At 51.9% G+C, this 23,563-nt stretch overlaps 2 protein-coding genes across 2 annotated transcripts; both read left to right on the top strand.

The window, feature by feature from the left end:
- The first annotated feature begins 2,999 nt into the window (after positions 1-2,999).
- On the top strand, positions 3,000-7,237 carry LOC146766261 (uncharacterized). The gene is made up of 5 exons (XM_085590183.1): positions 3,000-3,073; positions 3,246-3,359; positions 3,494-3,612; positions 3,765-4,449; positions 4,588-7,237. The coding sequence occupies exons 1-5, from the start codon at positions 3,000-3,002 to the stop codon at positions 4,823-4,825; spliced, it is 1,230 nt and encodes a 409-aa protein (XP_085446309.1). The 3' UTR covers positions 4,826-7,237.
- Positions 7,238-9,482: 2,245 nt separating this feature from the next.
- Positions 9,483-17,130, top strand: LOC146766260 (uncharacterized). The gene is made up of 10 exons (XM_085590182.1): positions 9,483-9,535; positions 9,907-10,053; positions 12,845-12,957; positions 13,290-13,371; positions 13,467-13,568; positions 14,052-14,214; positions 14,301-14,407; positions 14,622-14,735; positions 14,870-14,988; positions 15,141-17,130. Exons 1-10 carry the CDS (start codon positions 9,483-9,485, stop codon positions 16,199-16,201), a joined length of 2,061 nt encoding a protein of 686 aa, XP_085446308.1. The 3' UTR covers positions 16,202-17,130.
- The last annotated feature ends 6,433 nt before the right edge of the window (positions 17,131-23,563 follow it).

Here is a 23,563-nt window from a genome sequence, read left to right as displayed (position 1 = left end):
CATATCAGGGTCACGGGGCAGCTCAGGGACAGTGGCGTAGAGAAGTGGACAGTGGAGCTCCAAACTCAGAGAGCTGTGAGCTCAGGGGGCCCTGCTGGGACCAGCCTTGTTTGCCCTATTCCCCAGTGACCTGGCAGAAGGGATGGAGCCCTCGCTCAGCAGGTTTGCTGATGGGACGGAAACGGGAGCAGGAGGTTAAAAAATCACAAGGCTGTGCTGCCCTTCAGTGAGACCTGGGCATGCTTGAGAGTTGAGCAGAGAGGGACCTAGTGAAGTTGCACAGAGGAAAGCCTCTAGAAGAGCTTGAAGGTTTGTAATTACCAGGCAACAGAAGTTCTTTAGTATAGAGGCGTGTATAACGTCATCTTGTGATGTCCATTCAGGGAAACCACTGCACCTCTGTATGTTACAGGAGCAGTTCCTTCTTGGTATGTAAAAAAGTCTTTGAGACAAACCGTGAATTCAGAAACTTCCCCTAGCATTATGCTGGATTTTCACAATTTTCTGGACTGCCTGGTGAAGCGTAAGGATTCCAAAAAGAAAGGGAAAGCAAACCAATAAATCTTCTCTTAGACATCAGAAGCGTTTCCTGTTTGTTCCTTGAAGAAGTTGCCAAACAATGTTACTTTGGAAATCCTTTCAAAGATCTAACAGGGAAAAAGCATTGGGCCAAAATGTTCGCCTGTGTTTCTGAAGAGGAACCTTTTGCTTTTTCTGTCAATTCCAGGTTTGTAGCAGGGTTTGGGGTTTTCTGTGTGTTTCCATTGAATGTGAGTTGCTTTTACGCGGAACTTTGAATGATTCGATCATGTACCCAAGAGAACATTTTACTGTGTCCTACTGTCCAGTGCTGAACAGGGTTGAGACAGAGCAGGTGGCTCTGTGACTGTGTGCAACGTGCAGGAGCAGCAGCAGAGCAGCAGCAGAGCAGTGCCCCATGGCTGCCTCGGGGCCTGGCATTTGGCCCTGCACTTGCTGCAGGAGTCCCTGCCTGGGTTCCCTGCTGGCCAAACCTTCGCACCCATCTCAGAACCTGGGTTCCCAAAAGGGCCGCCTCAAGTGGTTGCCAGGGACCTGAGGCCATGGCTGCCCCAATTTTGGCTGCACGATGCTGATGTCAGAGTGGCCATTGTGACCCGTGCAAGCAAGGTCACAAAAGGGAAGGCTGGGCTCAGGCCGCGTGTCAGTGCGACCTGACAACGGGAGGAGAAGGCAGGGCAGGGACGCTGCTGCTCAGGGACCAGCGGAGCCCCACAGCTCGGGGCTCTGGGCCTGTGCTGCAGGCTCCCCTGCCTCTCCCTGCCCAGAATCAGCGGAGGAACAGCCAGAGCGGACTGCGGTGTTCCTCGAGGCGACGACGGGAGGAGAAGGCGGACAGGAGCAGGGCTCACGCAGGGCTCAGCAGGGACTAGTGCCCTTGTGGCTCTGGGCCTGTTCTGCAAACTCCCCACACTCTTCTGTCTCCCAGACAGGGAGAGGACCAGCACCTGGAGGAGACTTTGGCGTTTCTGGACAGGGACCCACCGCTGACGGCTGCCATGAGTGACAGCAAGCCGGAGGGCCCTGGTGCCAGGGAGCCAGGTGAGGGCAAAGCCGCCCTCCCAGAGCTGGGCCCAGGGGCTCCTGTGGCAGGCGCTGTGTGGGGCCCAGAGCAGAGGCAGGGGGAGGCAGGAGCTGCTCAGCCATGCCGCGGCTGGGAGCCTCCTTCCTGCCCAAGTGGGGCCCAGCTGGGCCAGGGGGCAGCTCTTGGGACACCCGTGCCCACAACGGCCCCTGCTCTCCAAGGCCTCCAGCCCTGCCCATCAGCCAGGCAGGCAGGCAGGGACAGAGCAGCCCTTGGGGCCGATGCTGCTGCAGCCAAAGAGCCCCGCAGAGGTTCTCATGCCCTCTGCCATTGGCTCTGTGCCCTGCAGTGTGCATGCTGTGTCGCCGTGCAGAGGCTGACCCGGACATCTGCGGTGACAAACTGGAGAAGGGCGGGCTCTGTGCCCACTGGTACTGCCTGGTGAGTGGCTCCGGGAACTCCTTCTACCATTGCAATGGGCAGTTCCTGCCCCTCTCTCCTCATCTGCTCCTCCCCTCTGCTGCAGTTGTTTGCCACTCTACTTCATCGTCAAGAGAACAAGCATCTTGAACTCATGGGATTTCTTCCTCGAGATATCCAAATTGCAGTGCGGCGGGCAGCACAAAAGGTGAGAGCCTGACGCAAGCAGGGAGATTTGTGCCAGGTGAGGTTTGCCAGAGCTTAGCCCAGACACTTGGAAGGAAAGGCCTGCCCTTCCGGGCGGCAGTGGGACAAAGTCTGGCTGCCAGCAGCTGCACAGAGGCTCTGGCACAGGAGCCCCCCTCCTCCACCAGACGGCTCTGTGGGCTGAGACCCAGCAGCGGCCACATCCTGCGCCCTGCCCGGACCACTGGGGCTGCCTGGGGAGGCCCCGAGGCTGCTGCTGATGGGGCTGCTTGGCTCTTTCCAGCGCTGCTGCGTCTGTGGCCAGAGCGGGGCAACCATCATGTGCTGCAGGCAGAGCTGTGACAGATGGTTCCACCTGCCCTGTGCCAAGGAGGGCGGCTGCGTCACGCAGTATATTACATATTACAGGTACCTCCTCCCCACTCCTGGTCACCCCTGGCGGAAGATCCAACATTTCTCACTTTGCCCATCCATTTTCCTGCAGGTCCTTCTGCCCTGTGCACCGTCCAAGGCAGGACGTGGAGGCGACTCCAGAGCCGGGCACCCATTGTCTCATCTGCTTGGAACCAGTGGAGCATAGAAAGACCTTCAGAACCCTGGTGTGCCCAGTGTGCAAAGGGGCCTGGTTCCACAGGGACTGCATCCAGGTAGGAGCCCTTCCCTCAGCCCCAGGGCACAGCAGGTGCTCAGCAGCACCAGGGCCTTGCTCAGCCTGCTTCTGTTTGCCCTGCAGGAACAAGCCACGCGTGCTGGTGTTTTATACTTCCAGTGCCCCATATGCAGAGACGAGGAGGCATTCGTTGTCGAAATGTTCATGCTGGGGATCCGAATCCCCTTCAGGTTGGTGTCCTTCTGCCTGCCTCACAGGACAGGAGGTGCAAGGTTTGTGCTCTGCCAGGCCCTACCCCAGCAGTCCTGGCCCTGCCCTGTCCCGTGAGTCTGGGCTTCAGCTTCACACACGCCTTGGAAAAGTACGGGAGGAAGAGCAGGGACAACCTGTACCTCCGTGAGGGGATGGCAGCAGAAACTCATCAGCTTTTCCTTTCTCCATCAGACTGCCAACATGGGAGGATGATGATGACTTTGTGGATCTAGGAGAGTGGCACAGCAGGTGCAATGCCAGGGATTGCCTTTACCCGGGAGGCAGGGACGAGGCAGAGGAAGAGGGGTAAGTTGGGGAGCTGCACCTGAGGCTCTGCAGGGTACCCGTGTCACTTCAAGGGCTCAAAGAGAAAAGAACTAGAAGAGCTTGGCCAGACAATCACTTTGTCCTCAGTGCCATAAACCCATTTGCTTCCCCAGGCCCTGGGAACTGCTCGTGTGCTCCTCCTGTGCTGCTGAGGGCACCCACAGGCGCTGCTCCGGCCTGAGAAACAGTGTACAGAGCTGGGAGTGTGACAGCTGTGCTGGTCTTGAAACGGGTATGAGGCAAAGCACCCGGTGTCCCTGGGCTGGGGGCAGTGCCCAGGCTGGGCCTGGCAGAGCCCGTCTGCTCCTGAGGGGCTGGGGTTTTGCTCTGGCCAGGCTTGCCTTGGGCCTGGGTGCTCTTTGACATTCCTGCTTGCCCTTACAGCTCCCAGGGATGAGCCAGAGCTCAGTGGCCCCAGCCCGACCAGTCAGTCAGGACTGGAGCCTGCTCACAGCTCTGCAGAATCTGAAGCCATCAGCCCCAGCTCCCATGGCCCGGTGCCATCGGGGCAGGATCCCCAGGCTTCATCCGACGAGACCAGCAGCCGCAGCAGCCAGCAATGCACAGCACGGCAGCAGTCTCTGCCATCTCCCTCGCTGGACACCAGCAGCCCCAGCACATCAAGGTCAACGAACAGCAGCACCCCTGAGCTTGAGGACAGGGGCCATTCCAGACATGCTGGGCCCAGCCGCAGGCGCACCCGCTCCCGCCAGCAAGGTCGGGCCCCAGATGGGCCAGTCCGATCGAGGAGTCGCTGTCACAGGTGCAGCAGGACAAGACGAAGGAGTGAGAGGCCCAGGCGAAGGGAGACACCTTCACAGGCATCCCCCAGACGCAGCCGCTCCCGCCAGGAACGTCGGGCCCTAAGTCCACCTGTCCGGTCCAGGAGTCGCCGTGACAGCAGCCACAGCACAGCACCAAGGATTGAGAGGCCCAGGCAAAGGGAGACTCCATCAGGGGCATCCCGCCGACGCAGCCGCTCCCGCCTGCAGCGCCGGGCCTCGGATCAACCTCTTCAGTCCAGGAGTCGCCGTGACAGCAGCCACAGGACAACACCAAGGACTGAGAGGCCCAGGCAAAGGGAGACTCCATCAGGGGCATCCCGCAGATTCAGCCGCTCCCGCCTGCAGCGCCGGGCCTCGGATCAACCTCTCCGGTCCAGGAGTCGCCGTGACAGCAGCCACAGGACAACACCAAGGATTGAGAGGCCCAGGCAAAGGGAGACTCCATCAGGGGCATCCCGCAGACGCAGCCGCTCCCGCCTGCAGCGCCGGGCCTCGGATCAACCTCTCCGGTCCAGGAGTCGCCAGGACAGGAGCAGGAGGAGAGCAGCAAGTGCTGAGTGGCCCAGGCGCACGGGAACACTGTCAGGGAGCTCCCGCAGGAGCAACCGCTCCCGCCAGAGGCGTCGGGCCTCAAATGGGACCTCCAACAGCAGCACGTAGCCTCATCTTTTCTTTCTAGTCCATCTGTTCGCTGTCGGAAGTGAAGGTGAGAACGGTCAGTACAGGGACCTTGCGATTTGCAGGTCTGTGAGAAAACTGCATTAGATCTTGACATTTCTACTGGCAGGAAAGTAGTCTTGTGCTAAATCCCTTGATTTCTGTCTTCCCATGTATTAAGTGAAAAGTCACTTAAATGATGTGGCTAATGAGAAAGGACTCTTGTTCCGGCCTTTTGACTCCAAGCTGAGATGTTTCCCCACTACTCACTCTTGAGTGAACCTCTCCTTAATGGGCTTGGATATGGTTAGGGAGACGTTCAGAGTAAGGTGCTCCTTGGGAAGCTGTCTTTGGAAAGGACGTGTGCTGTTTTGCTATCCTTGAACAATCTCATTTCAGTAAAGCCAAAAGAAAGGAGAAAGAAGAGAGCGAGACACTGCCTCAAGTGTCTGAAGAAACCAGACTACTGTAAGCAATACAGTAATCTGAAGAAATCAGATTACTGTATTGCTGCTGATTTAAAAGACTTGTTTGGAGTTTCAAAGAACAAACCAGAAAAGACTGTGGAAATACCCCGGGACAAAGAGGATGCACAGGACTCTGCCCCAGATGACCATTTTGGACCTTTGCCCAAGAACGACACAGCTCAGGAGTAGAGTGCTTTCAAGTTTTCCTTCTCTGGAGACAAACAAGAGTTAGGCATCACAAAAGGTAACAACAGAACCCTTCTCACAGTGCCATTTCTAAGGAAGAGCTTCTGGCAGGCACTGTAGATCATTGTGGTGTAACGAAGGTCAGGACGCAGGGGATTTTCAGCAGCAGAAGTCAGTAAGTAGGCAGCAGCATTTTGATCTTCATTTCTGCTTGCCAAGGCTGTGGTAGATTAATGAGCGGTAACTCATGCTTGCATCTCAGGAATTCTGGAAGGCATGCTTTGAGAAGGCATTGGGGTTTTTGCTGAGTGGTGAAAAAGCTTGTTGTCATGCCCTGAATCTCTCAAACAGGGAGGAAGGTGGCACACCAGTCATATCAAGTTTCAGAGAACCCAACAAGATTTTAAAGGAAATGTGTGTTAATGGAGAGGGAGGAGCAAAATTCTGGAGTTGACCTCAAAATCCATGAACATTCTCTTTGTTACCGAGTTCTATTCTTGGACCTTTAGAAAAAGGAAACTGAATGACAAATGATCGTTGCAGTGTTCTAAGCTTAGATAAAATGAGGCCTTATGAAAAGAAGATGAAAGAACATTAAATTGACTAACAGGCCTGTAGGAGAGAAAAGAAACCATGTGAACTTATCCAAAATTTAAAAAAAACCCAACGCAACGACACAAAGCAAGGAGTCCTCCACAGTTGTGCTGAATTCAGAAGGTATTCAGTGTCTTCTGAATGCAACGCAAAATGTTTAAGAATACAGCAGAGATCCCGAGAACAGAGAGGAAAATCCTGGAGCAGAGATGTAGCTCAGAAAATCTGGCAGGAGCAGATTCTGTCCTTCCTACATCTGTCTTCTCCACGGTAAGTATTTGTCTTGAAAGGAGGAATCCTTCCTGATAAGTGGAGGAATAATCTGGATGTGGCTTTGTTTCCTTTTTGGTGCTGTTATTGCAGAGTCTTGCTGACTTGGAACAGTAAAGCTGGTAAAAGTCACAAGGCAAGAGGATTCTCGTTTCCAAGACGGCAGTTCTGAGGGTGATGATGAGCCTGAGACGTGAGACACTGAAACGGACCAAGAAATGCAAGTTCCACTTCTATTTGTTGTCTACTTGCCTGTAGTAGTTGGATGCTATGGGAATATTAATAGCAGCACTCAGGGAATGGGAAACTGAGATTGCACACCTCTGAGCAATGCAAGTAATCTTGGAAAACCATTTGTGCTGCCCAGAGCCAAAACTCCCAGCAGCCCATGTGATGTGAAGTTGAATATGAAGAGAGACGTTGAGCGCAAGAAATTAATGGGCTCATCTTGCTTTGACCAACTCCAAACTGAGTTTGGCCAGAAGCCAAAGACACAGCCAGTTTTCTTTTAAGAAGTGGTTTATTTTTGTAATAGAAGGCTCTATTTGGTTACTAGGGAATAAAGCTTTTCAATGTATACCATTTCTCTGAAGCACTGCAGTTTTAACTTGCGTTCATGAAATTTGATATAACAATTTTGGATGCTAAAATCCCTTTGTACTTGTCTAGGTTCGTTTCTTTACCACGCACAGAAAGTGCTAGAGTTGTCTTCTTCTTTGAAGATGATGAACGTCTAAGAGGTGCGACAGAATTTTTTCACCCCCTTTTGTATTTTTTTAAAACTGTTCCTGGAATTTCATGAGGAGGCAAAAATGCTGCCTGCCTGGGAATGTTTTCTAGTCAAATTTTGGCATCCTTATTTGTGCTCAAAATTGTGGTAGAATCCCGTGAGAAAGTCCTGGTAAAATAAAGGCCAAGCAGATTTCTGGCTTTCTTCTCTTTCAGATAATTGCCTAATAGGAATCTGGACTTTTAGAGCTTACCAAAACATTAGCCACTTGACAGGTTACCTAGACATTTTGGATCCTTTCAGGTATTTATATAATGTTTAACTTTTTCCTGTCTTTCTGGAGTTACCACTAGGAATGTTGAGTGTTTGTGTCAGCCCCATATGTCCCTGTGGTTCTTTGTCCTAATGAATCTGGGGTTTTCCCTTCTGAATCCAGGGCATTTTGTATGTAGGCGCAAAGAAAACAACAACCAAAGGAAACACGCAGAGTCCCCAAGAATTGCAGAGGCCAGCAAAACAATTGCTTTTTATGTGTTTTGTAGAATAGTCTTAAGACAGGCTTAAATGATGTGCATTTCTCGAGACTGATTTGATAACACTGCAGGAATGTATTGCTGTGTTCATACAGTGCCCAGCACTCTTCCAGCCTGTCTGATTTGCAGGGGGTGTTAAAATGGAGAGCTCAGTCCTCAGCAGGCCCCAGTTCTGGGGGAAGATGTGTGATCCTGGTGCTGAGCTTCTAATGAAACAGCGGCTATTTCACTGCAATTTACACTGCAGCATGCTGAGGAAAACTGCTGCTGCCTTTCATTGTCCCGCAGACACCAGGCTGCAGGAGGGAACATTTCTGTTGGGAGACAGCGTCTGGTGGGGGGCAAGAGAACAGGAAGGATGTGAGGAATTGACTCCTGACTTTATTGCTGTGTTGTCCGTGATTATTAGAAGCAGCAGCAAAATTTAAAAGTTGTTAAGCCTAATTAATAGGTTCTTCTTTTTTTTTATTTTTGTGCAGAGGGCCCAAAGTTATTTTGTAGGTCATTAGAGCTCAATGAAGAAAAAGAGGGTTGGGAAGACCGACGTAGATTATTGCTTGAGGTGAGTATGTAACATCTGTTCCCTGGGAACTGTAGGTGAAAGCTGAGCATGGGGAGGAAATGCAGGTATGAATGGGCATGCAGAATTAATTCAGGACCTCAAGAAGAGCCTGCAACTTTGCAACTCCCCAGGAACAAAAGTGTTTTAGTGTACCGGTGTGTATAACATCATGTTGTGTTGTCCAGTCAGGTAAACCATTACATCTTTGTATGTTACAGGAGCAGCTACTTAACTGTATGTAAAGGATGTATTTAAGAGAAGGAGTGAATTTAGAGACTTCTCCTAATAGTGGATTCAGAAACTTCTCAGAAGAATTTGTTCGATTTTCATTATTTCCCGGAATGCTGAAGGAAGCAGAAGGATACGAAAAAGAAAGTGCAGGGAAACCAATAAACTCTTTAATGAATAGAAAAGGGCCACGTTTGTTCCTTGAAGAAGTGGTCAAACAATGTTACTTTCAAAATCCTTTCAAAGATCTAAGAGGAAAAAAAATTGGCGAACCCTGTTCGGCAGTGTTTCCGAGCTGGGGCTGATGGTCTTGGGTGCTGGAGAGCCACGGGAAGGCTCCAGTCCTGACTGCCCGGCCAGGCTGTGGCCATTGAGCTCTGGCTCATCCCTGGCGGCTCTAAGGGCAAGCAGGAATGACAAAGGTGCCCCAGAGCCGGGCCAGGGCACACCTGGGCACTGGCCCCGGCTCTCCAGGAGCAGACGGGCTCTGCCAAGCCCGACCTGGGCACTGTCCCCAGCCCAGGGACACGCGGCTGCTTTGCCCGGAGCCGTGCCCATAGCAGCAGAGCTGTCACACCCCAGCTGGCTGTGCTGGGTGTGAGGCTCCAGCAGTGCCCGTGGGTGGGCTGGGCAGCGCATCAGCAGCAGCACAGGAGCTGGTGGCAGCGCTTGGGGAAGCACAGGGGTCAGCCTCGGCACGGCGACACAGCATGCAGGCTGCAGGGCACAGAGCCAATGGCAGCGGGCATGAGCACCTCTGCGGGGCTCTTTGGCTGCAGCAGCATCGGCCCCAAGGGCTGCTCTGTCCCTGCCTGCCTGCCTGGCTGATGGGCAGGGCTGGAGGCCTTGGAGAGCAGGGGCCGTTGCGGGCACGGGTGTCCCAAGAGCTGCCCCCTGGCCCAGCTGGGCCCCACTTGGGCAGGAAGGAGGCTCCCAGCTGCGGCATGGCTGAGCAGCTCCTGCCTCCCCCTGCCTCTGCTCTGGGCCCCACACAACGCCTGCCACAGGAGCCCCTGGGCCCGGCTCTGGGAGGGCGGCTTTGCCCTCACCTGGCTCCCTGGCACCAGGGCCCTCCTGCTTGCTGTCACTCATGGCAGCCGTCAGCGGTGGGTCCCTGTCCAGAAACGCCAAAGTCTCCTCCAGGTGATGGTCCTCTCCCTGTCTGGGAGACAGAAGAGTGTGGGGAGTTTGCAGAACAGGCCCAGAGCCACGAGGGCACTAGTCCCTGCTGAGCCCTGCGTGAGCCCTGCTCCTGTCCGCCTTCTCCTCCCGTCGTCGCCTCAAGGAACACCGCAGTCCGCTCTGGCTGTTCCTCCGCTGATTCTGGGCAGGGAGAGGCAGGGGAGCCTGCAGCACAGGCCCAGAGCCCCGAGCTGTGGGGCTCCTCTGGTCCCTGAGCAGCAGCGTCCCTGCCCTGCCTTCTCCTCCCGTTGTCAGGTCGCACTGACACGCGGCCTGAGCCCAGCCTTCCCTTTTGGGGCCAAGGGGAATCTCTTCCCCTGCCTCTGGCTCAGGCTGCTCTGCCAGCAGGTCTCAGGGAAGGTGATACCCCCCAGAGAGAGGCGTGAGCTGTGGAGGAAAGCCTCTGCAGTCATCCAAAAGGGCACCAAGAAGGAGCCAGCAAACTGCAGCCCTATCAGCATCACTCCATCCCCAGAAAGGTGACAGAAAGACTCCTCTTGGATGTCATCTCTAAGCCTGTGGAATAACAGGAAGGGAAAACTGTGGATGGGCTTAGCAGCTGTTCTGCAGGGCAAATGACTGAGTTAGCAGAAGAGAAATTAGCAAAATACAAGTTTTTCCATGGCAAGGAAGAAAGCAAGGCTGTTAGCATGGAAACTGATAAACACATCGGGGTTACTTGTAGTTAGAGGATACGTGCCTTAGTGAGCAGCATGCATGCCTTCATACTTTGCGGTAAACACATTTGCGATGAATTGTGGACATTAAATGCTTTGTACCAATAAAATACAATAAGCTATTGCTCTGTCCATTGAATATCTTGAGCTTTTTTGATCTACCTAATGATTTAAGATCACACTTTCTTAGGGGTATAAAAACTTGAGAACAACTTGTAATAAAGAAGAAGCCATTGTTGTCGCAGCACAGGTGTATGTGTATGGCTTGTGTCCATCTCTACAGCGACAGAAAACCATGCTTGACCAATCTCACAGCCACCTCTGCTGCACTGACTGGCTGGGCTTGTGAGGGGAGAGCAGTGGCTGTTTGTTGGAGCTTATTTTAAGTTGGGGTGGTTTTGTGTGGTGGAAAAATTTTTCTTTTAATTTGTGCTTTTAAAGAAAGGCTTGGAAGTTTTTTGTTGTTTGGTTTTAAGGTAGTAGTAGTTTATTGTAAGTTATTGAAAAGATTGTCTTCTTGGGTAGTTGTGGTTTGCTTAGTAGCTTAGGTAAAGGCACATACATACTTTGATGTCTTTTCTGACTTGTTTTTTTCTTTTCCCCCCCTGCCCAGGGTTGGTGTTATTTTTTTATATGGTACATTATGTGTTAAATGTTTATAGTTTTTCTTTAATGCTTATTACTTATATTAAATGGTGCTTTTTTACTCTAAATTAATTTGTGAGTGTTAACATTACTAAGAATATGGAGGTAAGGAAGAAGAAAGAGGGAGGACAGGATAGGCCTAAATCTCTTTATCTTAAAACTTTTGACTTTTATGTATAAAACTAAAACCCCCCTGTATAAGACTTTAAATCTTCTTGTATAGCACTTAAACATTCTTCTGTTTACTTTGCAACTACTTTTACTATAATACTTAAAATTTTTTGTGACTCTTTGTTCTTTTTATAAGGTTGGTAAATTATTCTATGGTTTAAATCTAAGATTACAGCTGTTATTAGTTGCCTGCTAGGGTCTTAAATGCTTCTGACTTGGACTTGGAACATCTAAAAATGTCTGAGGGGCATTTTGAGTTCTGACAGCTGTTGTCAGCCGGGACTTCAGCAAGGCTTTGTCCCGGCCTCCCATATCAGGGTCACGGGGCAGCTCAGGGACAGTGGCGTAGAGAAGTGGACAGTGGAGCTCCAAACTCAGAGAGCTGTGAGCTCAGGGGGCCCTGCTGGGACCAGCCTTGTTTGCCCTATTCCCCAGTGACCTGGCAGAAGGGACGGAGCCCTCGCTCAGCAGGTTTGCTGATGGGATGGAAAAGGGAGCAGGAGGTTAAAAAACCACAAGGCTGTGCTGCCCTTCAGTGAGACCTGGGCATGCTTGAGAGTTGAGCAGAGAGGGACCTAGTGAAGTTGCACAGAGGAAAGCCTCTAGAAGAGCTTGAAGGTTTGTAATTACCAGGCAACAGAAGTTCTTTAGTATAGAGGCGTGTATAACGTCATCTTGTGATGTCCATTCAGGGAAACCACTGCACCTCTGTATGTTACAGGAGCAGTTCCTTCTTGGTATGTAAAATAGTCTTTGAGACAAACCGTGAATTCAGAAACTTCCCCTAGCATTATGCTGGATTTTCACAATTTTCTGGACTGCCTGGTGAAGCGTAAGGATTCCAAAAAGAAAGGGAAAGCAAACCAATAAATCTTGTCTTAGACATCAGAAGCGTTTCCTGTTTGTTCCTTGAAGAAGTTGCCAAACAATGTTACTTTGGAAATCCTTTCAAAGATCTAATAGGAGAAAGCATTGGGCCAAAATGTTCGCCTGTGTTTCTGAAGAGGAACCTTTTGCTTTTTGTGTCAATTCCAGGTTTGTAGCAGGGTTTGGGGTTTTCTGTGTGTTTTCTTTGAATGTGAGTTGCGTTTACGCGGGACTTTGAATGATTCGATCATGTACCCAAGAGAACATTTTACTGTGTCCTACTGTCCAGTGCTGAACAGGGTTGAGACAGAGCAGGTGGCTCTGTGACTGTGTGCAATGTGCAGGAGCAGCAGCAGGCGCAGCAGCAGAGCAGTGCCCCATGGCTGCCTCGGGGCCTGGCATTTGGCCCTGCACTTGCTGCAGGAGTCCCTGCCTGGGTTTCCTGCTGGCCAAACCTTCGCACCCATCTCAGAACCTGGGTTCCCAAGGGGGCCGCCTCAAGTGGTTGCCAGGGACCTGAGGCCATGGCCGCCCCAATTTTGGCTGCACGATGCTGATGTCAGAGTGGCCATTGTGACCCGTGCGAGCAAGGTCACAAAAGGGAAGGCTGGGCTCAGGCCGCGTGTCAGTGCGACCTGACAACGGGAGGAGAAGGCAGGGCAGGGACGCTGCTGCTCAGGGACCAGAGGAGCCCCACAGCTCGGGGCTCTGGGCCTGTGCTGCAGGCTCCCCTGCCTCTCCCTGCCCAGAATCAGCGGAGGAACAGCCAGAGCGGACTGCGGTGTTCCTCGAGGCGACGACGGGAGGAGAAGGCGGACAGGAGCAGGGCTCACGCAGGGCTCAGCAGGGACTAGTGCCCTCGTGGCTCTGGGCCTGTTCTGCAAACTCCCCACACTCTTCTGTCTCCCAGACAGGGAGAGGACCAGCACCTGGAGGAGACTTTGGCGTTTCTGGACAGGGACCCACCGCTGACGGCTGCCATGAGTGACAGCAAGCCGGAGGGCCCTGGTGCCAGGGAGCCAGGTGAGGGCAAAGCCGCCCTCCCAGAGCCGGGCCCAGGGGCTCCTGTGGCAGGCGTTGTGTGGGGCCCAGAGCAGAGGCAGGGGGAGGCAGGAGCTGCTCAGCCATGCCGCGGCTGGGAGCCTCCTTCCTGCCCAAGTGGGGCCCAGCTGGGCCAGGGGGCAGCTCTTGGGACACCCGTGCCCGCAACGGCCCCTGCTCTCCAAGGCCTCCAGCCCTGCCCATCAGCCAGGCAGGCAGGCAGGGACAGAGCAGCCCTTGGGGCCGATGCTGCTGCAGCCAAAGAGCCCCGCAGAGGTGCTCATGCCCGCTGCCATTGGCTCTGTGCCCTGCAGTGTGCATGCTGTGTCGCCGTGCAGAGGCTGACCCGGACATCTGCGGTGACAAACTGGAGAAGGGCGGGCTCTGTGCCCACTGGTACTGCCTGGTGAGTGGCTCCAGGAACTCCTTCTACCATTGCAATGGGCAGTTCCTGCCCCTCTCTCCTCATCTGCTCCTCCCCTCTGCTGCAGTTGTTTGCCACTCTACTTCATCGTCAAGAGAACAAGCATCTTGGACTCATGGGATTTCTTCCTCGAGATATCCAAATTGCAGTGCGGCGGGCAGCACAAAAGGTGAGAGTCCGATGCAAGCAGGGAGATTTGTGCCAGGTGAGGTTTGCCAGAGCTTAGCCCAGACACTTGGAAGGAAAGGCCTGCCCTTCCAGGCGGCAGTGGGACAAAGTCTGGCTGCCAGCAGCTGCACAGAGGCTCTGGCACGGGAGCCCCCCTCCTCCACCAGACGGCTCTGTGGGCTGAGACCCAGCAGCGGCCACATCCTGCGCCCTGCCCGGAGCGCTGGGGCTGCCTGGGGAAGCCCCGAGGCTGCTGCTGATGGGGCTGCTTGGCTCTTCCCAGCGCTGCTGCGTCTGTGGCCAGAGCGGGGCAACCATCATGTGCTGCAGGCAGAGCTGTGACAGATGGTTCCACCTGCCCTGTGCCAAGGAGGGCGGCTGCATCACGCAGTATATTCTATATTACAGGTACCTCCTCCCCACTCCTGGTCACCCCTGGCGGAAGATCCAACATTTCTCACTTTGCCCATTCATTTTCCTGCAGGTCCTTCTGCCCTGTCCACCGCCCAAGGCAGGACGTGGAGGCGACTCCAGAGCCGGGCACCCATTGTCTCATCTGCTTGGAACCAGTGGAGCATAGAAAGACTTTCAGAACCTTGGTGTGCCCAGTGTGCAAAGGGGCCTGGTTCCACAGGGACTGCATCCAGGTAGGAGCCCTTCCCTCAGCCCCAGGGCACAGCAGGTGCTCAGCAGCACCAGGGCCTTGCTCAGCCTGCTTCTGTTTGCCCTGCAGGAACAAGCCACGCGTGCTGGTGTTTTATACTTCCAGTGCCCCATATGCAGAGACGAGGAGGCATTCGTTGTCGAAATGTTCAGGCTGGGGATCCGAATCCCCTTCAGGTTGGTGTCCTTCTGCCTGCCTCACAGGACAGGAGGTGCAAGGTTTGTGCTCTGCCAGGCCCTGCCCCAGCAGTCCTGGCGCTGCCCTGTCCCGTGAGTCTGGGCTTCAGCTTCACACACGCCTTGGAAAAGTACGGGAGGAAGAGCAGGGACAACCTGTACCTCTGTGAGGGGATGGCAGCAGAAACTCATCAGCTTTTCCTTTCTCCATCAGACTGCCAACATGGGAGGACGACGATGACTTTGTGGATCTAGGAGAGTGGCACAGCAGGTGCAATGCCAGGGATTGCCTTTACCCGGGAGGCAGGGACGAGGCAGAGGAAGAGGGGTAAGTTGGGGAGCTGCACCTGAGGCTCTGCAGGGTACCCGTGTCACTTCAAGGGCTCAAAGAGAAAAGAACTAGAAGAGCTTGGCCAGACAATCACTTTGTCCTCAGTGCCATAAACCCATTTGCTTCCCCAGGCCCTGGGAACTGCTCGTGTGCTCCTCCTGTGCTGCTGAGGGCACCCACAGGCGCTGCTCCGGCCTGAGAAACAGCGTACAGAGCTGGGAGTGTGACAGCTGTGCTGGTCTTGAAACGGGTATGAGGCAAAGCACCCGGTGTCCCTGGGCTGGGGGCAGTGCCCAGGCTGGGCCTGGCAGAGCCCGTCTGCTCCTGAAGGGCTGGGGTTTTGCTCTGGCCAGGCTTGCCTTGGGCCTGGGTGCTCTTTGACATTCCTGCTTGCCCTTACAGCTCCCAGGGATGAGCCAGAGCTCAGTGGCCCCAGCCCGACCAGTCAGTCAGGACTGGAGCCTGCTCACAGCTCTGCAGAATCTGAGGCCATCAGCCCCAGCTCCCATGGCCCGGTGCCATCGGGGCAGGATCCCCAGGCTTCATCTGCAGTGACCAGCAGCCGCAGCAGCCAGCAACGCACAGCACGGCAGCAGTCTCTGCCATCTCCCTCGCTGGACACCAGCAGCCCCAGCACATCAAGGTCAACGAACAGCAGCACCCCTGAGCTTGAGGACAGGGGCCATTCCAGACATGCTGGGCCCAGCCGCAGGCGCACCCGCTCCCGCCAGCAAGGTCGGGCCCCAGATGGGCCAGTCCGATCGAGGAGTCGCTGTCACAGGTGCAGCAGGACAAGACGAAGGAGTGAGAGGCCCAGGCGAAGGGAGACACCTTCACAGGCATTCCCCAGACGCAGCCGATCCCGCCAGGAACGTCGGGCCCTAAGTCCACCTGTCCGGTCCAGGAGTCGCCGTGACAGCAGCCACAGCACAGCACCAAGGATTGAGAGGCCCAGGCAAAGGGAGACTCCATCAGGGGCATCCCGCAGACGCAGCCGCTCCCGCCTGCAGCGCCGGGCCTCGGATCAAGCTCTCCGGTCCAGGAGTCGCCATGAGAGCAGCCACAGGACAACACCAAGGACTGAGAGGCCCAGGCAAAGGGAGACTCCATCAGGGGCATCCCGCAGACGCAGCCGCTCCCGCCTGCAGCGCCAGGCCTCGGATCAACCTCTCCGGTCCAGGAGTCGCCGTGGCAGCAGCCACAGGACAACACCAAGGACTGAGAGGCCCAGGCAAAGGGAGACTCCATCAGGGGCATCCCGCCGACGCAGCCGCTCCCGCCTGCAGCGCCGGGCCTCGGATCAACCTGTCCGTTCCAGGAGTCGCCAGGACAGGAGCAGGAGGAGAGCAGCAAGTGCTGAGTGGCCCAGGCGCACGGGAACACTGTCAGGGAGCTCCCGCAGGAGCAACCGCTCCCGCCAGAGGCGTCGGGCCTCAAATGGGACCTCCAACAGCAGCACGTAGCCTCATCTTTTCTTTCTAGTCCATCTGTTCGCTGTCGGAAGTGAAGGTGAGAACGGTCAGTACAGGGACCTTGCGATTTGCAGGTCTGTGAGAAAACTGCATTAGATCTTGACATTTCTACTGGCAGGAAAGTAGTCTTGTGCTAAATCCCTTGATTTCTGTCTTCCCATGTATTAAGTGAAAAGTCACTTAAATGATGTGGCTAATGAGAAAGGACTCTTGTTCCGGCCTTTTGACTCCAAGCTGAGATGTTTCCCCACTACTCACTCTTGAGTGAACCTCTCCTTAATGGGCTTGGATATGGTTAGGGAGACGTTCAGAGTAAGGTGCTCCTTGGGAAGCTGTCTTTGGAAAGGACGTGTGCTGTTTTGCTATCCTTGAACAATCTCATTTCAGTAAAGCCAAAAGAAAGGAGAAAGAAGAGAGCGAGACACTGCCTCAAGTGTCTGAAGAAACCAGACTACTGTAAGCAATACAGTAATCTGAAGAAATCAGATTACTGTATTGCTGCTGATTTAAAAGACTTGTTTGGAGCTTCAAAGAACAAACCAGAAAAGACTGTGGAAATACCCCGGGACAAAGAGGATGCACAGGACTCTGCCCCAGATGACCATTTTGGACCTTTGCCCAAGAACGACACAGCTCAGGAGTAGAGTGCTTTCAAGTTTTCCTTCTCTGGAGACAAACAAGAGTTAGGCATCACAAAAGGTAACAACAGAACCCTTCTCACAGTGCCATTTCTAAGGAAGAGCTTCTGGCAGGCACTGTAGAGCATTGTGGTGTAACGAAGGTCAGGACGCAGGGGATTTTCAGCAGCAGAAGTCAGTAAGTAGGCAGCAGCATTTTGATCTTCATTTCTGCTTGCCAAGGCTGTGGTAGATTAATGAGCGGTAACTCATGCTTGCATCTCAGGAATTCTGGAAGGCATGCTTTGAGAAGGCATTGGGGGTTTTGCTGAGTGGTGAAAAAGCTTGTTGTCATGCCCTGAATCTCTCAAACAGGGAGGAAGGTGGCACACCAGTCATATCAAGTTTCAGAGAACCCAACAAGATTTTAAAGGAAATGTGTGTTAATGGAGAGGGAGGAGCAAAATTCTGGAGTTGACCTCAAAATCCATGAACATTCTCTTTGTTACCGAGTTCTATTCTTGGACCTTTAGAAAAAGGAAACTGAATGACAAATGATCGTTGCAGTGTTCTAAGCTTAGATAAAATGAGGCCTTATGAAAAGAAGATGAAAGAACATTAAATCGACTAACAGGCCTGTAGGAGAGAAAAGAAACCATGTGAACTTATCCAAAATTTAAAAAAAACCCAACGCAACAACACAAAGTAAGGAGTCCTCCACAGTTGTGCTGAATTCAGAAGGTATTCAGTGTCTTCTGAATGCAACACAAAATGTTTAAGAATACAGCAGAGATCCCGAGAACAGAGAGGAAAATCCTGGAGCAGAGATGTAGCTCAGAAAATCTGGCAGGAGCAGATTCTGTCCTTCCTACATCTGTCTTCTCCACAGTAAGTATTTGTCTTGAAAGGAGGAATCCTTCCTGATAAGTGGAGGAATAATCTGGATGTGGCTTTGTTTCCTTTTTGGTGCTGTTATTGCAGAGTCTTGCCGACTTAGAACAGTAAAGCTGGTAAAAGTCACAAGGCAAGAGGATTCTCGTTTCCAAGACGGCAGTTCTGAGGGTGATGATGAGCCTGAGACGTGAGACACTGAAACGGACCAAGAAATGCAAGTTCCACTCCTATTTGTTGTCTACTTGCCTGTAGTAGTTGGATGCTATGGGAATATTAATAGCAGCACTCAGGGAATGGGAAACTGAGATTGCACACCTCTGAGCAATGCAAGTAATCTTGGAAAACCATTTGTGCTGCCCAGAGCCAAAACTCCCAGCAGCCCATGTGATGTGAATTTGAATATGAAAAGAGAGACGTTGAGCGCAAGAAATTAACGGGCTCATCTTGCTTTGACCAACTCCAAACTGAGTTTGGCCAGAAGCCAAAGACACAGCCAGTTTTCTTTTAAGAAGTGGTTTATTTTCGTAATAGAAGGCTCTATTTGGTTACTAGGGAATAAAGCTTTTCAATGTATACCATTTCTCTGAAGCACTGCAGTTTTAACTTGCGTTCATGAAATTTGATATAACAATTTTGGATGCTAAAATCCCTTTGTACTTGTCTAGGTTCGTTTCTTTACCACGCACAGAAAGTGCTAGAGTTGTCTTCTTCTTTGAAGATGATGAACGCCTAAGAGGTGCGACAGAATTTCTTCACCCCCTTTTGTATTTTTTTAAAACTGTTCCTGGAATTTCATGAGGAGGCAAAAATGCTGCCTGCCTGGGAATGTTTTCTAGTCAAATTTTGGCATCCTTACTTGTGCTCAAAATTGTGGTAGAATCCCGTGAGAAAGTCCAGGTAAAATAAAGGCCAAGCAGATTTCTGGCTTTCTTCTCTTTCAGATAATTGCCTAATAGGAATCTGGACTTTTAGAGCTTACCAAAACATTAGCCACTTGACAGGTTACCTAGACATTTTGGATCCTTTCAGGTATTTATATAATGTTTAACTTTTTCCTGTCTTTCTGGAGTTACCACTAGGAATGTTGAGTGTTCGTGTCAGCCCCATATGTCCCTGTGGTTCTTTGTCCTAATGAATCTGGGGTTTTCCCTTCTGAATCCAGGGCATTTTGTATTTAGAAGCAAAGAAAACAACAACCAAAGGAAACACGCAGAGTCCCCAAGAATTGCAGAGGCCAGCAAAACAATTGCTTGTTATGTGTTTTGTAGAATAGTCTTAAGACAGGCTTAAATGATGTGCATTTCTCGAGACTGATTTGATAACACTGCAGGAATGTATTGCTGCGTTCATACAGTGCCCAGCACTCTTCCAGCCTGTCTGATTTGCAGGGGGTGTTAAAATGGAGAGCTCAGTCCTCAGCAGGCCCCAGTTCTGGGGGAAGATGTGTGATCCTGGTGCTGAGCTTCTAATGAAACAGCGGCTATTTCACTGCAATTTACACTGCAGCATGCTGAGGAAAACTGCTGCTGCCTTTCATTGTCCCGCAGACACCAGGCTGCAGGAGGGAACATTTCTGTTGGGAGACAGCGTCTGGTGGGGGGCAAGAGAATAGGAAGGATGTGAAGAATTGACTCCTGACTTTATTGCTGTGTTGTCCGTGATTATTAGAAGCAGCAGCAAAATTGAAAAGTTGTTAAGCCTAATTAATAGGTTCTTCTTTTTTTTTATTTTTGTGCAGAGGGCCCAAAGTTATTTTGTAGGTCATTAGAGCTCAATGAAGAAAAAGAGGGTTGGGAAGACCGACGTAGATTATTGCTTGAGGTGAGTATGTAACATCTGTTCCCTGGGAACTGTAGGTGAAAGCTGAGCATGGGGAGGAAATGCAGGTATGAATGGGCATGCAGAATTAATTCAGGACCTCAAGAAGAGCCTGCAACTTTGCAACTCCCCAGGAACAAAAGTGTTTTAGTGTACCGGTGTGTATAACATCATGTTGTGTTGTCCAGTCAGGTAAACCATTACATCTTTGTATGTTACAGGAGCAGCTACTTAACTGTATGTAAAGGATGTATTTAAGAGAAGGAGTGAATTTAGAGACTTCTCCTAATAGTGGATTCAGAAACTTCTTTGAAGAATTTGTTCGATTTTCATTATTTCCCGGAATGCTGAAGGAAGCAGAAGGATACGAAAAAGAAAGTGCAGGGAAACCAATAAACTCTTTAATGAATAGAAAAGGGCCACGTTTGTTCCTTGAAGAAGTGGTCAAACAATGTTACTTTCAAAATCCTTTCAAAGATCTAAGAGGAAAAAAAATTGGCGAACCCTGTTCGGCAGTGTTTCCGAGCTGGGGCTGATGGTCTTGGGTGCTGGAGAGCCACGGGAAGGCTCCAGTCCTGACTGCCCGGCCAGGCTGTGGCCATTGAGCTCTGGCTCATCCCTGGCGGCTCTAAGGGCAAGCAGGAATGACAAAGGTGCCCCAGAGCCGGGCCAGGGCACACCTGGGCACTGGCCCCGGCTCTCCAGGAGCAGACGGGCTCTGCCAAGCCCGACCTGGGCACTGTCCCCAGCCCAGGGACACGCGGCTGCTTTGCCCGGAGCCGTGCCCATAGCAGCAGAGCTGTCACACCCCAGCTGGCTGTGGTGGGTGTGAGGCTCCAGCAGTGCCCGTGGGTGGGCTGGGCAGCGCATCAGCAGCAGCACAGGAGCTGGTGGCAGCGCTTGGGGAAGCACAGGGGACAGCCTCTGCACGGCGACACAGCATGCACGCTGCAGGGCACAGAGCCAATGGCAGCGGGCATGAGAACCTCTGCGGGGCTCTTTGGCTGCAGCAGCATCGGCCCCAAGGGCTGCTCTGTCCCTGCCTGCCTGCCTGGCTGATGGGCAGGGCTGGAGGCCTTGGAGAGCAGGGGCCATTGCGGGCACGGGTGTCCCAAGAGCTGCCCCCTGGCCCAGCTGGGCCCCACTTGGGCAGGAAGGAGGCTCCCAGCCGCGGCATGGCTGAGCAGCTCCTGCCTCCCCCTGCCTCTGCTCTGGGCCCCACACAACGCCTGCCACAGGAGCCCCTGGGCCCGGCTCTGGGAGGGCGGCTTTGCCCTCACCTGGCTCCCTGGCACCAGGGCCCTCCGGCTTGCTGTCACTCATGGCAGCCGTCAGCGGTGGGTCCCTGTCCAGAAACGCCAAAGTCTCCTCCAGGTGCTGGTCCGCTCCCTGTCTGGGAGACAGAAGAGTCTGGGGAGTTTGCAGAACAGGCCCAGAGCCACGAGGGCACTAGTCCCTGCTGAGCCCTGCGTGAGCCCTGCTCCTGTCCGCCTTCTCCTCCCGTCGTCGCCTCAAGGAACACCGCAGTCCGCTCTGGCTGTTCCTCCGCTGATTCTGGGCAGGGAGAGGCAGGGGAGCCTGCAGCACAGGCCCAGAGCCCCGAGCTGTGGGGCTCCTCTGGTCCCTGAGCAGCAGCGTCCCTGCCCTGCCTTCTCCTCCCGTTGTCAGGTCGCACTGACACGCGGCCTGAGCCCAGCCTTCCCTTTTGGGGCCAAGGGGAATCTCTTCCCCTGCCTCTGGCTCAGGCTGCTCTGCCAGCAGATCTCAGGGAAGGCGATACCCCCCAGAGAGAGGCGTGAGCTGTGGAGGAAAGCCTCTGCAGTCATCCAAAAGGGCACCAAGAAGGAGCCAGCAAACTGCAGCCCTATCAGCATCACTCCATCCCCAGAAAGGTGACAGAAAGACTCCTCTTTGATGTCATCTCTAAGCCTGTGGAATAACAGGAAGGGAAAACTGTGGATGGGCTTAGCAGCTGTTCTGCAGGGCAAATGACTGAGTTAGCAGAAGAGAAATTAGCAAAATACAAGTTTTTCCATGGCAAGGAAGAAAGCAAGGCTGTTAGCATGGAAACTGATAAACACATCGGGGTTCCTTGTAGTTAGAGGATACGTGCCTTAGTGAGCAGCATGCATGCCTTCATACTTTGCGGTAAACACATTTGCGATGAATTGTTGACATTAAATGCTTTGTACCAATAAAATACAATAAGCTATTGCTCTGTCCATTGAATATCTTGAGCTTTTTTGATCTACCTAATGATTTAAGATCACACTTTCTTAGGGGTATAAAAACTTGAGAACAACTTGTAATAAAGAAGAAGCCATTGTTGTCGCAGCACAGGTGTATGTGTATGGCTTGTGTCCATCTCTACAGCGACAGAAAACCATGCTTGACCAATCTCACAGCCACCTCTGCTGCACTGACTGGCTGGGCTTGTGAGGGGAGAGCAGTGGCTGTTTGTTGGAGCTTATTTTAAGTTGGGGTGGTTTTGTGTGGTGGAAAAATTTTTCTTTTAATTTGTGCTTTTAAAGAAAGGCTTGGAAGTTTTTTGTTGTTTGGTTTTAAGGTAGTAGTAGTTTATTGTAAGTTATTGAAAAGATTGTCTTCTTGGGTAGTTGTGGTTTGCTTAGTAGCTTAGGTAAAGGCACATACATACTTTGATGTCTTTTCTGACTTGTTTTTTTCTTTTCCCCCCCTGCCCAGGGTTGGTGTTATTTTTTTATATGGTACATTATGTGTTAAATGTTTATAGTTTTTCTTTAATGCTTATTACTTATATTAAATGGTGCTTTTTTACTCTAAATTAATTTGTGAGTGTTAACATTACTAAGAATATGGAGGTAAGGAAGAAGAAAGAGGGAGGACAGGATAGGCCTAAATCTCTTTATCTTAAAACTTTTGACTTTTATGTATAAAACTAAAACCCCCCTGTATAAGACTTTAAATCTTCTTGTATAGCACTTAAACATTCTTCTGTTTACTTTGCAACTACTTTTACTATAATATTTAAAATTTTTTGTGACTCTTTGTTCTTTTTATAAGGTTGGTAAATTATTCTATGGTTTAAATCTAAGATTACAGCTGTTATTAGTTGCCTGCTAGGGTCTTAAATGCTTCTGACTTGGACTTGGAACATCTAAAAATGTCTGAGGGGCATTTTGAGTTCTGACAGCTGTTGTCAGCCGGGACTTCAGCGAGGCTTTGTCCCGGCCTCCCGTATCAGGGTCACGGGGCAGCTCAGGGACAGTGGCGTAGAGAAGTGGACAGTGGAGCTCCAAACTCAGAGAGCTGTGAGCTCAGGGGGCCCTGCTGGGACCAGCCTTGTTTGCCCTATTCCCCAGTGACCTGGCAGAAGGGACGGAGCCCTCGCTCAGCAGGTTTGCTGATGGGATGGAAAAGGGAGCAGGAGGTTAAAAAACCACAAGGCTGTGCTGCCCTTCAGTGAGACCTGGGCATGCTTGAGAGTTGAGCAGAGAGGGACCTAGTGAAGTTGCACAGAGGAAAGCCTCTAGAAGAGCTTGAAGGTTTGTAATTACCAGGCAACAGAAGTTCTTTAGTATAGAGGCGTGTATAACGTCATCTTGTGATGTCCATTCAGGGAAACCACTGCACCTCTGTATGTTACAGGAGCAGTTCCTTCTTGGTATGTAAAAAAGTCTTTGAGACAAACCGTGAATTCAGAAACTTCCCCTAGCATTATGCTGGATTTTCACAATTTTCTGGACTGCCTGGTGAAGCGTAAGGATTCCAAAAAGAAAGGGAAAGCAAACCAATAAATCTTCTCTTAGACATCAGAAGCGTTTCCTGTTTGTTCCTTGAAGAAGTTGCCAAACAATGTTACTTTGGAAATCCTTTCAAAGATCTAATGGGAAAAAGCATTGGGCCAAAATGTTCGCCTGTGTTTCTGAAGAGGAACCTTTTGCTTTTTGTGTCAATTCCAGGTTTGTAGCAGGGTTTGGGGTTTTCTGTGTGTTTCCATTGAATGTGAGTTGCTTTTACGCGGAACTTTGAATGATTCGATCAT

This window comes from Lonchura striata, chromosome 12 (assembly GCF_050655825.1).
Source record: "Lonchura striata isolate lonStrDom1 chromosome 12, ASM5065582v1, whole genome shotgun sequence".
Classification (NCBI taxonomy): domain Eukaryota; kingdom Metazoa; phylum Chordata; class Aves; order Passeriformes; family Estrildidae; genus Lonchura; species Lonchura striata.
The sequence above is the reverse complement of the archived record's forward strand: the minus strand, read 5'-3'. Positions and strand labels throughout refer to the sequence as shown.